Source organism: Orbicella franksi, chromosome 9, assembly GCF_964199315.1.
Source record: "Orbicella franksi chromosome 9, jaOrbFran1.1, whole genome shotgun sequence".
NCBI classification, from domain to species: domain Eukaryota; kingdom Metazoa; phylum Cnidaria; class Anthozoa; order Scleractinia; family Merulinidae; genus Orbicella; species Orbicella franksi.
This window is the reverse complement of record NC_138153.1, coordinates 17873130-17886230: the sequence shown is the minus strand read 5'-3', so window position 1 is coordinate 17886230 and position 13101 is coordinate 17873130. Positions and strand designations below refer to the sequence as shown.

Sequence of the window (13101 nt, the reverse complement as noted above, 5' to 3'; positions counted from 1 at the left end):
TAAACGATGAGTGTTTGCATCAGGTGTAGGAGAGACTGATCCTTTGATGCACCATGATCCAGACAGATCTTGGATCACTGATCCTGATCCAGATCACACCAAAGGAACGCACCCTAAGTCAATCGCAAAGGAAGTAGACAATCCAGTGACCCATTCAAGACTGAGAAATGCATGTGTCTAGAGCAGATTCTAGGGAAATGTGTGCAATTGTCACCACTGTTTGATTGAATCTTTACCCAATCACTAAGTTAAGTGATGCAAAAGCAAAGCTTTTCTCTATTTCCACCTCAGGAGTTACGTTAAGCGTCAATGACTCAGAGGAATACAAACTGCGTCAGGAGCTTTTAAGGAATATGGACGTCATGGTTCGCCCAGTCACATCAAGTTCTGATGCTGTAAATGTGTCTTTTTCTCTGACAGTTTGGGCATTGGCTGATTTGGTATGTCCTTAATTAGCATTTGAGATGTTGACAATACTTCCAGCTTTTGATCCACTACCTGTTATGTTGGTCCGCGATCTTTTTTTACCCTTATGAGTCCATCTATCTTTCTTCTTGTTAATGTGTCTGCCTTTTGTCTCTTTGCCTGTTGATATAGAGAAATTCCATGCATCATTGCTGACGAGAATAAGGAGCAAAGAGATGGCATCGATTAATAATAATTCCAGATCGATGTTGCTCAACCATCGTACACTTGGAAAAAATTGGCAGAGGTCGAGAATCAAAAATTATCAAGCTTGTGTCACTAATTAGCCAAAACATGTAGTTTTTGAATAATCGTACACATTTATAAATGATTGTGGAATTTTTATCCCTGTTTTCGAATACATCCTGTCACAATTTTGATCTTTTTGTACCTTTAGGTAATGTTTTTGTTGTTGTTGTTGTTGTTGTTTTTTTGTTTGTTTGTTTGTTTTTTTTCTGGAACGCCCTTGGAGCATCAGCTCTACACAAGTGACGTACATTAGTATTCGATTTCCATTGATAAATTGAAAAAGGCGTCGCTGGCACACGCAAGAATTCTGCTGTCTGTAGGTATGACGCGAAAATTAGCGCCACGTAGTCTTCTTCGGAGCCATCATTTAGAATGATCACGCAATGCTCCGAGATAGAGTAAACATGGTAATTCAATAATTCATGATCAGCCGTTAATTTTACAGGAAAGCAAGCGCCAAATGCTTTTAACAAGTGTCTGGATCTCACAGGTTTGTTCAAAAATTCATGGTATATTGAAAACCGAGCTCGACTCAGCATTATTCATCCAGTGATTGCAAACCTATCGCTGTCCTCTAATTGTACCTGAAAGCAATCCGTTGTGTGGTATAACAACTCTTTTGGTGATTGATATACTTTCAGAAGTGGAATAACCCCTTTCTCGTTTGGGACAAAGACAAGTATGGAGGTATCGACAGAATCCATGTCAGCTCAAAAGAAATTTGGGTTCCAGATATCGTCCTGTACAATAAGTAAGTGGGACTGAGGTAGCTGTACAGATTGGCAGATGAACCGCCTAATAATAATAGTATCTTCATTTACATTGGTATTCATTTCACAGTCAAGCAATCTTTTACAAAGCCGTGCAAATTACACGAAAAAAATGTGAAAAAATGTATTTTATGTAAATATACTCATGCTTGAACTGAAATCCTGCTTACCACCTATCTTACCACTAATATATTTAAACTGACACTTTGTTGTTGCTTTGTAGTGGAGATAAACAGGTTCTCCAAGCAGGCCACACCGAAATTTTCAAGAACTGGGTAGTGCTCAACAGCGATGGCTCATGCAACTGGGAATCTCCAGCAAATATTGAAAGCAGATGTAATGTTGAAATCAGCTCGTTTCCTTTCGACGAGCAGCAATGCTACCTTCTCTTTGGATCTGCCACGTACGGAAGCGAGTCACTCCGCATTCATTCAATACATCCTGGAGGTAGACTGAAAACACTTTATTACACCACAGAATAGACACCACAAATTAGTCAGCAGAAAAAAATGTGATGTTTGATCGTTTGCATAGAGGTCACTAACTCCGGTACACATGTCTGAAGTTGTTCAGTTATTTTATTTTTGTTCCAAATTTATTTGTGACCATTTCATTTCTTTGTGCTGTTAACTGTTGCTTGTATATTATTCCCTTAAAAGAATAGTTGCTAGGCCCTGTACCTGATAAGTAAATTTTCTTTTTTGTTTCAGATGAATGCCAACCAACAAAAGAGAAACTCCATAACAACAATGGAGAATGGGAAATTGAATGCCTGAACGAAACAATGTACCTTTCGGCAATGGAGCAAAGAGTGAATTCGGCCCAAAAATACTCCTTTGCCAAATACAGCCTGAAAATTAAGCGCAGACCGTTGTACTACATCATGTTGCTGATTGTTCCTTGTGTGCTTTGCACCATGCTGGTTCTGATCAGTTTTGCCATTCCTCCCGAAAATGGAGAGAGAATCGGCTTCTGTGCCACCATTATGATCTCAGTCAGCTTTTATCTGATCATAATGACCGACATGCTGCCAGAAAAGTCAGACACACTACCCATCCTCGGCATATATTACACCATTACGATGGTCGAGATAGCTGCCGCACTGATGGCCACCATTCTTGTGTTAAGGGTGTACCATTCCGTAAGCGAGCCGCCTGCCTGTTTCAAGGCCCTATGCAGAGTGCGGAAACCCAAGCCAAAGAAAGGGATTGAACGTGCAAGCAAATTAAAATTGAAGAAATTCCTGTCAAAACGAAATGCCGTAGCAAACGACATAACCATTGTGGGAGATGATGCAGATGTAACTGCACATGTCCCAGTACAAGTTGATCCCGAAGAAAAGCCAGTCGTCTTAAACGAGGACAATGAGTGCGCAGAAGATGACAATAGAAAGGTCTGGCGCGCTGTGGCTGTCGCGTGTGATCGCTTCTTCTTCTGGCTGTTTCTGATTATGTTTCTTGCCTCCACTGGATATCTCATGAAATTTCGTCCTATTTTTAGGTTTTGATGGTTCAATAATGAGCATAGAGTTAGCTTTACGCCATCTAAAATACAGCTACTATTTTTAAGGATTGCATGTGATCTTTCTCCAAATAGAACTCCAAACCTAATCCGAAAGTTTGGGATTTTAGTTGTGCAAACTCAAAAATATTATTATTCTTGCAAAATGTTGGAAAAAAAAAAAACTTTCAATCTTCTTGAATTGATGTCAGTGCTATCTTTTCAATGGAGAGCTGAAAAATGCCAAAGTTAAATTAATTTAATTCAATTTTCAATATATAATCAGTCTCGGTGGCAAAATCAGTTATTAGTGTTTTACTACTGTTGTTATAATATGAATGTAAGCATCATCAGTAGTCGTATTATATTGTAAGTAGTGTGAGTGTTAGTATCGTAAGTTAAATAAGTAATTGTATTTTTTTGTTGAGTAAGTTATGCAAATTGAAGTACTGTAAGTGGCATCTGTAATTGTATCGTATTGTTAAATAGTGTAAGTAGTGTACGTAGCTGTATTACTGTAAATAGTTGTCGCTGTTGTAATTAGCAGATGCATCACTGTTGTAAATTGGGTAATTAGACGTACCAGTGTTGTAAGTAGTGTGAATCACAATGAAAGAAAAAAAGTTTTGAGTTTTCGGTTATAAACCATAAACGTTGATTTCACTGATTAACTGGTATCGGTCGAGTAACAATTTTCTTCTCATCTGCGTTGATCTATAGACTTTCAATGCAGCTTAATAACGGTCTCCTGCGTTCTAGATGTAGATTTTTAAGACTGCAAAGCCGTTTTAAATGTTATAGCTCAAGTTATTGGTAAATATATCAACTTAATGTTTAAAAAAAGAAAAGAGATTCTCAACTTACAAACGAAATGAGCATTATGATTTTTATTTAATTTTATTTGAATTATAAAAGAATCAAGTGAATGTTACTTCTTATTGTACTAGTTAATGTTAAACCTTTATTGTAAACAGACCAATACCTCCCTTTGGAGAGTAAGGCGCAATAAAGATATACTACTACTCACTCACTCACTCACTCACTCACTCACTCACTCATTCACTCACTCACTCAGGTACTCAGTCACTCACATTAAGACGTGAGCTGCACTCACGTATTTCAAACTCTGACACCCATTACCCCAGTTTAAGATATAACTAGGAGACAAAGTACTTACTTAGAGCAGAAAACACGGTTACATCTAAAATTATAGGAAATTATATCAATTCAATGTTTCAAAAAAGGAAAGAGATTCTTGGCTCACAAATGTAATAAGAGCTGTGATTTTTTCTAATGAACTGTATACGGATATGGTAAATGTTATTTTGTATTTTTGTTAGTTACTCAGTCACTCAGTCACTCAGTCACTCAGTCACTCAGTCACTCAGTCAGAGAAATAATCATTTATTTGTGTAGTCATGCAGTCATGTAATCATGAGGTCTTGCCCTCAATGTCACGGAGTTAATACTTAGAACGTAGAGAAATGTCACAAATTGAAAATCAACATACGCGCAAGTCCCAAAACCAGCTTGCCAAGCAGCGTATAGCTAGTTGTATGTGGCTAATGTTGCTACGTTGATCTCACAAAGCCACTTCGCGTCATAATTTTTTTTTTTTTATTTTTTTTTTTTATTGCTAAACACACAATTACTTACATTGCCTTACTCTACTCACAACAATAACTAACCTACTTACAATACACTACATTATTGTTATCATCATCATCATTATTATTATTATTATTATTATTATTATTATTTCTAATGCTTTTACCGTCTTACAAACGTCACTTACAATACATAAAAAAAAAACACCTATTTACAATACTTGGCATTACGTTACTTACTTACAATACACATTGATTGCTTATTATGACAATGTAATTACTTAATTATACAAAAAAACAACAACAACAACAAAACAAACAAAAAAAAAGAGAAACAAAGACCTTGCAACTAATTACTACGGGAAACGCCTTAAATGGTGAGAAGGAATTTCCACTTCTGTTGAAATTCCCTTTCGCCATTCGACGTTGCAGCAATATATTTTTCTATCTCGATTTTATCCTGCACTAATGAGATGAAGTCGCTGAAAACGAACATAGTATTATTTAGAGCGTTGATATAAAGAAAATATTTGCCTAGTATTATGAGGTGGTTGAGGGTCAAACGGTGAGTACAAGGACGAGTAATTTCAAATAATACCTCTGGCTCGGAGAGAAGTAAACTCGCGTTACTTACAGTAGAATACCAACTTTGGAACTTATACCAAAAGGAAGACGCTTGCGGACAGCTAATAAACAAATGACGTATGTTTTGACTATCAGAGGGACAGAAAGGGCAGAATGGGGAGGCAACCTTGTTCATTTTGTATAATATACTGTTCGTGGCTAAAATGTTGTGTATAATTTTGTGCTGAAACATTGCCAATTTAACTTCTTTTGTGGCTGTGAAAGGCAGAAGATAAATTTTATTTAGATTCTCTTTTGCGATGCCGTATGATAAGAGTTTTTTTTCTGAAGTGGGAGGTTGAAGATTTTCTAAGGTTAACAGTTTGTCGTATAACATCTTGCACGTTATATTACAGATTGGCGGCGGAGGTGTAGTAGAATCGCCAGAATTAACGTGAAGGAGCTTCTTCCAACTTTGAGGGATCGCAGATAAAAGACTATAATATTGTAAAAAGTTGCAATTTAGCATGTATTTATTGCGCAAGGAAAGGAAAGGCAGGAAGCAATTTTCACGCTCGTCAAAAAGGTCTGAAATTTGCTTTATACCTGCTCGGTGCCAATGAGGTAGATATACCATTTTTTTGTCAATCGTAATGAATTTGTTGTTCCAGATTGTCTGAGACAGTATCTCGGTCTTGCTGTGAGGTGTCGTAGACACGATTTCTTGCCAATGATGAATAATTTGTTTGTAAAATTCAGGAAGATGGCCATTAAGATCAAGAAAGTTGTAGTCATAATTACATTGAAAGATCTCAGTACCGCCGACAGTAGAGAGAAACGATTTTGGAATATACTTCCACGGTGCATCTGAGTCTGAGCACAGCCGTTTTACCCAAGTTAGTTTCAAAGCCTTATCGAAAAGTACAAAATCTTTCATGCCAAGACCGCCATCCGATTTTTTCTTGATGAGGGTTGTCTTTTTTATTTTGGCGGGTTTTTGCTTCCAGATAAAATCGAACACTATTTTATTGACCTCTGTTGCAAAGTTTTTTGGAGTCTCCATAACACTGGAGATGAATACAAGTTTGGAGAGGGCCAACGTTTTAACAATATTTATTCTACCGTATATAGATAAGTCTCTTCGGGACCAGACACTTAAGGTTTTCTTTAGGGATCCTAATTTTTCAAAGAAATTTTTCTTATGAGACAATTCAATATTATAGGTAAAATGCACACCGAGCGCGTAAACGGGATCATCGCTGATTTGGAGGTTGCAAATTGCGTCTTTCCTATGGCGCATGGAGCCAAGCCATAGCATTTCTGATTTTGCCTGATTTATTTTTAGGCCAGAGCATTTTTCAAACAGTGAGAGTAAGTAAAATAAATTAGAAACTGACTGGACATCAGCAAGAAGGGCAGTTGTGTCGTCAGCATACTGTGTGAGCTTGACCTCTTCATTTCCCTGGATATGTATGCCCTTGATGTCTTTTGACCGTTTTATACTTTGGGCAAGAAGCTCCATAGCGATAACAAAGAGTATGCCTGAAAGGGGACAACCCTGACGGACACCGCGTTCTAAGTAGAAGTGTTTAGAGGCAACACCATTGTTAATGACACAACTAGAGATGTCTTTATAGAACACGCTGACCCATTGCCGGAGATTTGGTCCAAAGTTGAAAGATTCAAGGCATTTTTGGATAAAATTCCATTCAATTGAATCAAAAGCTTTCTCGAAATCTAAGAAAACAGCTATACCTGGTATATTTTTAATTTTAGTGAAGTCCATTGTGTCTGCTATTAGTCTGATACTTTCTCCAATGAATCTACTTTTTACGTAGCCGGACTGACAAGGATGTATTACGCTTGGCAAGATCTTTTCCAAGCGAAGAGCGATAGTTTTGGTCGCAATTTTGTAGTCAACATTAAGTAGCGAAACTGGTCTCCAATTTGTTAAATATTCCGCGTTCTTGTTCTTTTTTGGGATTAAAGAGATAATACCTTGTCGTTGAGAGATAGAAAGTGATCCGTGTTGAAATGCATAATTAAAACTTTCCACCATGAATTTACCAACAGCGTTCCAAAAAAAGCGATAGAACTCTGAAGTGAGGCCATCTGTACCTGGTGTTTTATTGCTTTCCATCTTCATAAGCGCTCGTTTACATTCATCGATAGACATAATGCCTTCGCAAATTTTTGCAGTTTCTTCTGACAATACATTTTCCGTATTAAAGAATTCGATAAACTCCGAGCCGTTCGGATTCGTGTTTTTTGATGTATATATCTGTTTAAAAAAGCGCTCTTCCTCTTCAAGAATCTCCCTCGGGTCGGTTAATTTTGCGTGATCATTGACTTTTAAGGCCGTTATATGTTTTTTCCTTTGGTTTGTTTTTTCTAAATTGCAGAAATACTTACTGTTTTTCTCGCCATGTTCATACCAGCGCGCTCTGCTTCGTATAATCGTGCCACGCGTCTTAACGCTTGCTATTTTTGAAAGCTTGGTTTTTACTCTTTCTATTTCGCTCCTTAGGGAATCGCTGTACGCTGTCTGGAGCTTGCACTGCAGCCTGATCATCTCCGACAAAAGGGCAGACTCTTCGTCACGCTTGCTTTTTGCTTTTTTTTTCGAAAATTTTATTGTGAATGCTCTGATTTCCATTTTAATCATTTCCCAGAACAAACCCTTGTCTTCAGTTCTCTGATGCTTTTTGGCGAACTCTGGAATTAAGAAATTCAATAATTCTCATTTGGCCCTACGTGGGCGAACCCCTCGATGAAAATACAATGTAGACTAGATCACCTCTTCATTTCAAATCAACTGAGTAATCGAATTTGCGAGAGCAAAATAATTCCAAATATTTATTCTGACCACTCTGCAGTCCTGCTCTCTATATCTTTCACCGAACACGAACCCCCTCGTGGGCCAGGCTTCTGGAAATTTAACAACTCGTTGTTGTCGGACTTCGCGTCATAATAAGTTAGCTGATATCCGCAAACTTTAGCGTGGAAAATTCCCAGAAATTAAAAGGAGTATTGATGGTCATGTCATTGCTATCTGCAGAAGAGGTGACAAAATCAAAAATTAAGTGCGGCAGAAATGCGACTCTGGATTCATACGTCGCACTTGTGTCGCACTTAATTCAGAATTTATACTGTCGGGTATGTCGGTCAGCGGAAAATGTTTTAAACGTAGAGTATTCAGTATGGCGGACGAAAATACTGAGCGACGAACATGGCAGTAGGCGGAATAGGGACTATAAACATTGACTCTTTAGAGACTGTTATTTCCAAGGCAAGAAAAAAAATCTTATCTTACGTTCGGCTCTGTATTGAGCTCGATCACACTCAATTACTGTATTTAATTTATTGATAATTATTGATATGCATTCATTTTAATTAGGAACCTGCAGCTTATTTTATGAATTTCATTTAACATGTTTTTAGTAGTTGGAAATTTTAGGGACATTGTATTTCTTGTTTTCTGAACATTTGCAGCTTGCGAGGTGATTTATGGAATAATGAAACTTCCCAAAATCCTTTGGAGATGAAAATTGTAAATGCTAAATGAACTTAAATGTAATCGTCATTTTGAAGCCCAGATGAAAAAAAAAAACCACCCACTTCACATAAAATCTCTCTGACATCAAACTTACATTCCTTTGTAGATGGTTTGCGCAGCCAATGTCCCCTTGGCCTACAGTGGACTTTTATTTTTTAGCATACAGATTTACCACATCTGCATAATAATAATAATAACAACAACAATAACAGCAATGTCTGTTTTATTTCTAGTCAGCGATGATGTTGATACTTCCATCAATTTTCTGTTGCACCTGAATCAGTCTTGGCATCAAAATGTAAATCAGTGATGTAATCTTGTAGTACTAAAACGTTCAACATGAGCCTTAGAGAAAATCTTAAGAAGGGTATATATTTCAATTCTGGTCAGCAGTTATGTTAATGACCCTTCCATCACTAAAGTTTTGTTTTACGTAAATGTATTTGGCATCAAGGAGTACATCAGCGCTGCCATCTTCAGTGACTGATGAAATGGAAGGAAAGAGCAACGTGGTTCCCACGGACTCTCATGTTCCCGCCCTTCCGGAGCGACAGAGGAGAGACACTGGTTGGTCTTGTGCTACTTTGACAACTGAGAACATCAGGGAGGCGTCCTCTCTAATAGGCAACTCATCGCGTTGAGTTTTGTCGAATTCAAAGCATCGCGCTGCGACCGCCATCACAGGTATCCCAAGCTCCTTGGGAGCCGTGAACATTATTATGTGACATTGCGCAACAGCGTAAATATAACAATTTCTATGGGCATGTAACGATTGTATGTAATAGATCGAAAAATGGAAAAGAAATTGAACAAAAACGAATTACTTCGACTCGCCTGTTTGTTACTTTTGTCTCCATGCCGTTTTGGGGCCATTTCAACGCGATTTTAGCGAGTTTCAGTTTCATCGGTTTCCTCTCTATAAACATAGAGGCCCTGAATACTCTAAACTCATTTAATCGCCGATCACAAGGCCTACAGAGTAGATTTGGTCTTAATAAATTCAAAGGTAAAGATCTTCCATACACAGCCTAGGCCGCTGTGTCTCAACAAGAGATAACAACAAAAGTCTCTTGGTCTCAAATAACAACGTCAATAGCAAGTTTTCGTTTTGATAAATGAACTATTGATCATTACTAAAATCTCACTAAAGCAGAAAATTTCGATTTAAAACCCCATATTGCGGTGAATGCCCTTTGAAAATACCGTGTTGCCATAAAAACGTCCTGTAACAATAGCCCTTACGCGTGATGACATCAGACTAGCTAAAATCACCGCCAAGTCTTGGTTTGAGAATGCAAATTTTAGATTTAATGAATTAATTCCAAAAGCAGCAATGATGAAAAAAATAACCACGTGAAAACAACACGAAGGTGACCCACGCAAACGCTTCGATTAAGCGTGTCTTCCGCGCATGCTTCGCTTTTCATTTTTGCTATTATTATTATTACTACTATCATTATTACTATTATTATTATTATTGTTATTATTATTTTTTTTCTTTTCTTTTAAATTTTAATTTTGAGTAAAATACCTTTTTAAAAAATAATGAGAATCAGTTTGCTCTTGCCCCAACCCCCTGCCTCCGCTTAATGGGGACTTTACTTTTACCACTTATTGATGAAGTTTGTCCCACTATACGCTGTTCTTAGGCGCTTGGCCCAAAATTGGACAAGTTAATGGGGTTGTATGCGGGGGCCTTGCAAAATGCTTCTAACAAAATATCTGGATGGAATGACACATGGTGTATATTAATTACACAAAGCGTGCGTTGACCGCAACAATCCATTACTTTATAGACGTTTCATTACCCAAAAAAATTATGCGAGTCAAACTATAATTATAATCAAATGCACCCTTACATTCACTTGCAAACGCGGTCACTATTTTATTACATGTATATATTATAACGTCATGGTTGCATTTACATGTCTGAAATAGTGAGTTCACAAAAGTACAAAACAACAACCTGGTATTTATTACAACTAAGGGTAAAGATTGCTTTTCTTCAATTTTCGATAGCGGGGAAAACATAATGCAACACTTTAATTTCTAAACGGACGCACTTCTTTGACACGTAACTGAACTTCTCAAGATTGTCCATAACTCAAAATTATGGCATTGTCCCAACATTTCTTTTACAGGAGAAATTAAACAAAATCGAAAATATCAGTGCCTCACTTTTTTGTACATTGATCTATCGCTACTTCTGTGCGATACCTGATGCTAACAGCACATGAGACAGCACTCAAGCCTGCATTGACCAAAGACATTAAACATATTTTTGGTAAAAACATACATCTCACCTTTACTTAACATGAAACTTATTTACATGTGGAGTTGTAAATGCATGAATTTTGAAACCAATCGTTGTCTTGATAACAGTCCTTTATCAAGCACGGCATCACAGTAGGAAACCTTCCAGGTTTTTCATAACAAAATAAAGATATGTTTTAGTTATAAGGCAATTGAAATGCCCCAACGAGGGGCCCAATTTTTCCATATTGATTTACTGAAAGTTTCCACGACCACTGCAAACACTGGATTTTAAAGAAAAAGTTTTCTGTGAACGAGTTTGAAAGTGGAATGCACGGCAAAACGTTTGCACAGAGTGCTTTTTTACGTTACGTAATAAATCTCTTTACACCCCCACCCCACACTTCCACAAGCACACCGTCTCCCCCCTATCCAACGTCAGTTAATTTAAAGTTTTTAATTCTCAAAACCTGAGCTTTGGACGATATAATTAAATATCCAGTGGAAATAATAAATATCAGCAAAAACACCCAAAAGAATATTCGATCACAGGTGATGGCGGTGGCGCGCCAGATTTTTCTGTTGTCATCCTCCTCGACATACTCCGCTGGTTCAGAGTTATTTAACACCGCAGGCTCACATTCAGGATCGACTGGGGCTGGAACTTGCAGCTTATCTAAATCGCGTCGATTAGCGGTGGTAGCTTCACTCTCCACAGCATTTGGTTTCACAAATAACCGGCTCACACTGACTTCATTCTTTCTCTTTGGCTTGCAACTGCACATTCTGTATAGTGCTTTGAGCCAAGCTGGCGGCTCTCTAGCTGAATGGTACGCACTCAGTATAAGAATAGTGGTGGTTAGTACGAGTGCGATCTCACTCATTGTTATGGTGTAATAGATACCCAGAATCGGCAACGTGTCTGATTTTTGTGGCAGAAATTCCGCCATTATAAGCAGATAAACGCTGACTGAGGTAAAAACGGTCGCGCAAAACCCAACTCTCTCGTCATTTTCTGGAGGAATTGCAAAACTGACCAGAACCAACAACGTGCAAAGTAAACAAGGAATAATCAGCAGCATGACGTAGAACAGTGGCTTTCGATTGATAACCAGTGTGTATTGGGCAAACAAGTATTTTTGATCCGGATTGGCTTTATAGTCCATTGCCGAACTAAACACTTCCTCGCTTATGTCTTCTATCTCCCATTCTCCATTATCATGATGAATATTGTCTTTTAAATTTTTATCTGCAATGAAAACAAAAGCATACGTATCAATGAGGTAGAAAATTAATCCCTGGCTATCATGGCTAAAAGATATATGGATTTCAAGCTCGGTATATAATCAAGAATCTCCTTTTCTGTTATAGATTTTGTCTTCTCTACTCAGGTTTGTAGCAAAAAAGATTCTCTCGGTTATACCACAAAAAAGTAGTCCAATCTTTTTTTAAGCCAGTCTACCAATTTTGATGGGGGTAACTCATTAGAAACGCTTTAAGATGCGTAGTTTCTTGGGAACTTTCGTTAACAGGCGAGCGCGCTCGTACTCAGCTAGTTCAAAAGAAAAAGTGATCTAATATTGATGAAGTATTTTAAGCAGATAAAACTGTTTTCAATCTACCTTTCGGTTTCATGGAATGGATGCGAAGCAATTCGATGCCGTATGTCGCAGATGCAAATAGCAGCGTACATTCCTGGGTGTCGAAACGAAAAGAACTGATTTCCACATAACATCTGCTTTTAAAGTTTGCTGGGGAATCCCATGTGCATGTTCCGTTACTGTTCACAACTACCCAGGTCTTGAACATTAATTTCAGTGTGACCTGCTCGAAGAACTCTTTGATCTTCACTACAAAACAATAAGTACAAAGATGATGGCATATATAAAACTGTTTTTGGCGTTAAAGACGACCGCTATGCGGTCAAGCATAGTCTACATTTTAGGGGTAGTGATGAGTTAAACCAGTATGCATTCGTTGACCATATGGAAAAGATAAATATGTCCCTCTGTCTTTTCGTATCCTTCGGTCGATCGAACGGAGCAGTCAATCGAGCAGTCAATCACAAAATTACAAAAAAGTATGGAAAATCAAAAATATACGTGGCGCGGAAGGATTTGAAGTGGAGCGTATCTAA

General features: G+C 37.8%; 2 protein-coding genes across 2 annotated transcripts; one reads left to right on the top strand and one right to left on the bottom strand.

Annotated features, from left to right (window-relative positions):
- The first annotated feature begins 278 nt into the window (after positions 1 to 278).
- On the top strand, positions 279 to 4438 carry LOC145497542 (neuronal acetylcholine receptor subunit alpha-5-like). The gene is made up of 5 exons (XM_081477355.1): positions 279 to 440; positions 1160 to 1204; positions 1356 to 1465; positions 1708 to 1931; positions 2195 to 4438. Exons 1-5 carry the CDS (start codon positions 354 to 356, stop codon positions 2989 to 2991), a joined length of 1263 nt encoding a protein of 420 aa, XP_081333481.1. The 5' UTR covers positions 279 to 353; the 3' UTR covers positions 2992 to 4438.
- Positions 4439 to 11160: 6722 nt separating this feature from the next.
- On the bottom strand, positions 11161 to 12195 carry LOC145497441 (neuronal acetylcholine receptor subunit beta-4-like). Its single transcript, XM_081477245.1, has one exon. The coding sequence runs from the start codon at positions 12128 to 12130 to the stop codon at positions 11393 to 11395; it is 738 nt and encodes a 245-aa protein (XP_081333371.1). The 5' UTR covers positions 12131 to 12195; the 3' UTR covers positions 11161 to 11392.
- Between the last annotated feature and the right edge of the window lie 906 nt (positions 12196 to 13101).

What these genes read in the sequence shown, in the direction of transcription:
- LOC145497441 (XM_081477245.1), bottom strand. Translation starts at nt 12,130, where the DNA reads ATGGACTATAAAGCCAATCCGGATCAAAAATACTTGTTTGCCCAATAC.
- LOC145497542 (XM_081477355.1), top strand. Translation starts at nt 354, where the DNA reads ATGGACGTCATGGTTCGCCCAGTCACATCAAGTTCTGATGCTGTAAAT. An exon ending in GATATCGTCCTGTACAATAA is followed by an intron (nt 1,466 to 1,707) that starts GTAAGTGGGACT and finishes GTTGCTTTGTAG; the next exon opens with TGGAGATAAACAGGTTCTCC. An exon ending in TCATTCAATACATCCTGGAG is followed by an intron (nt 1,932 to 2,194) that starts GTAGACTGAAAA and finishes TTTTTGTTTCAG; the next exon opens with ATGAATGCCAACCAACAAAA.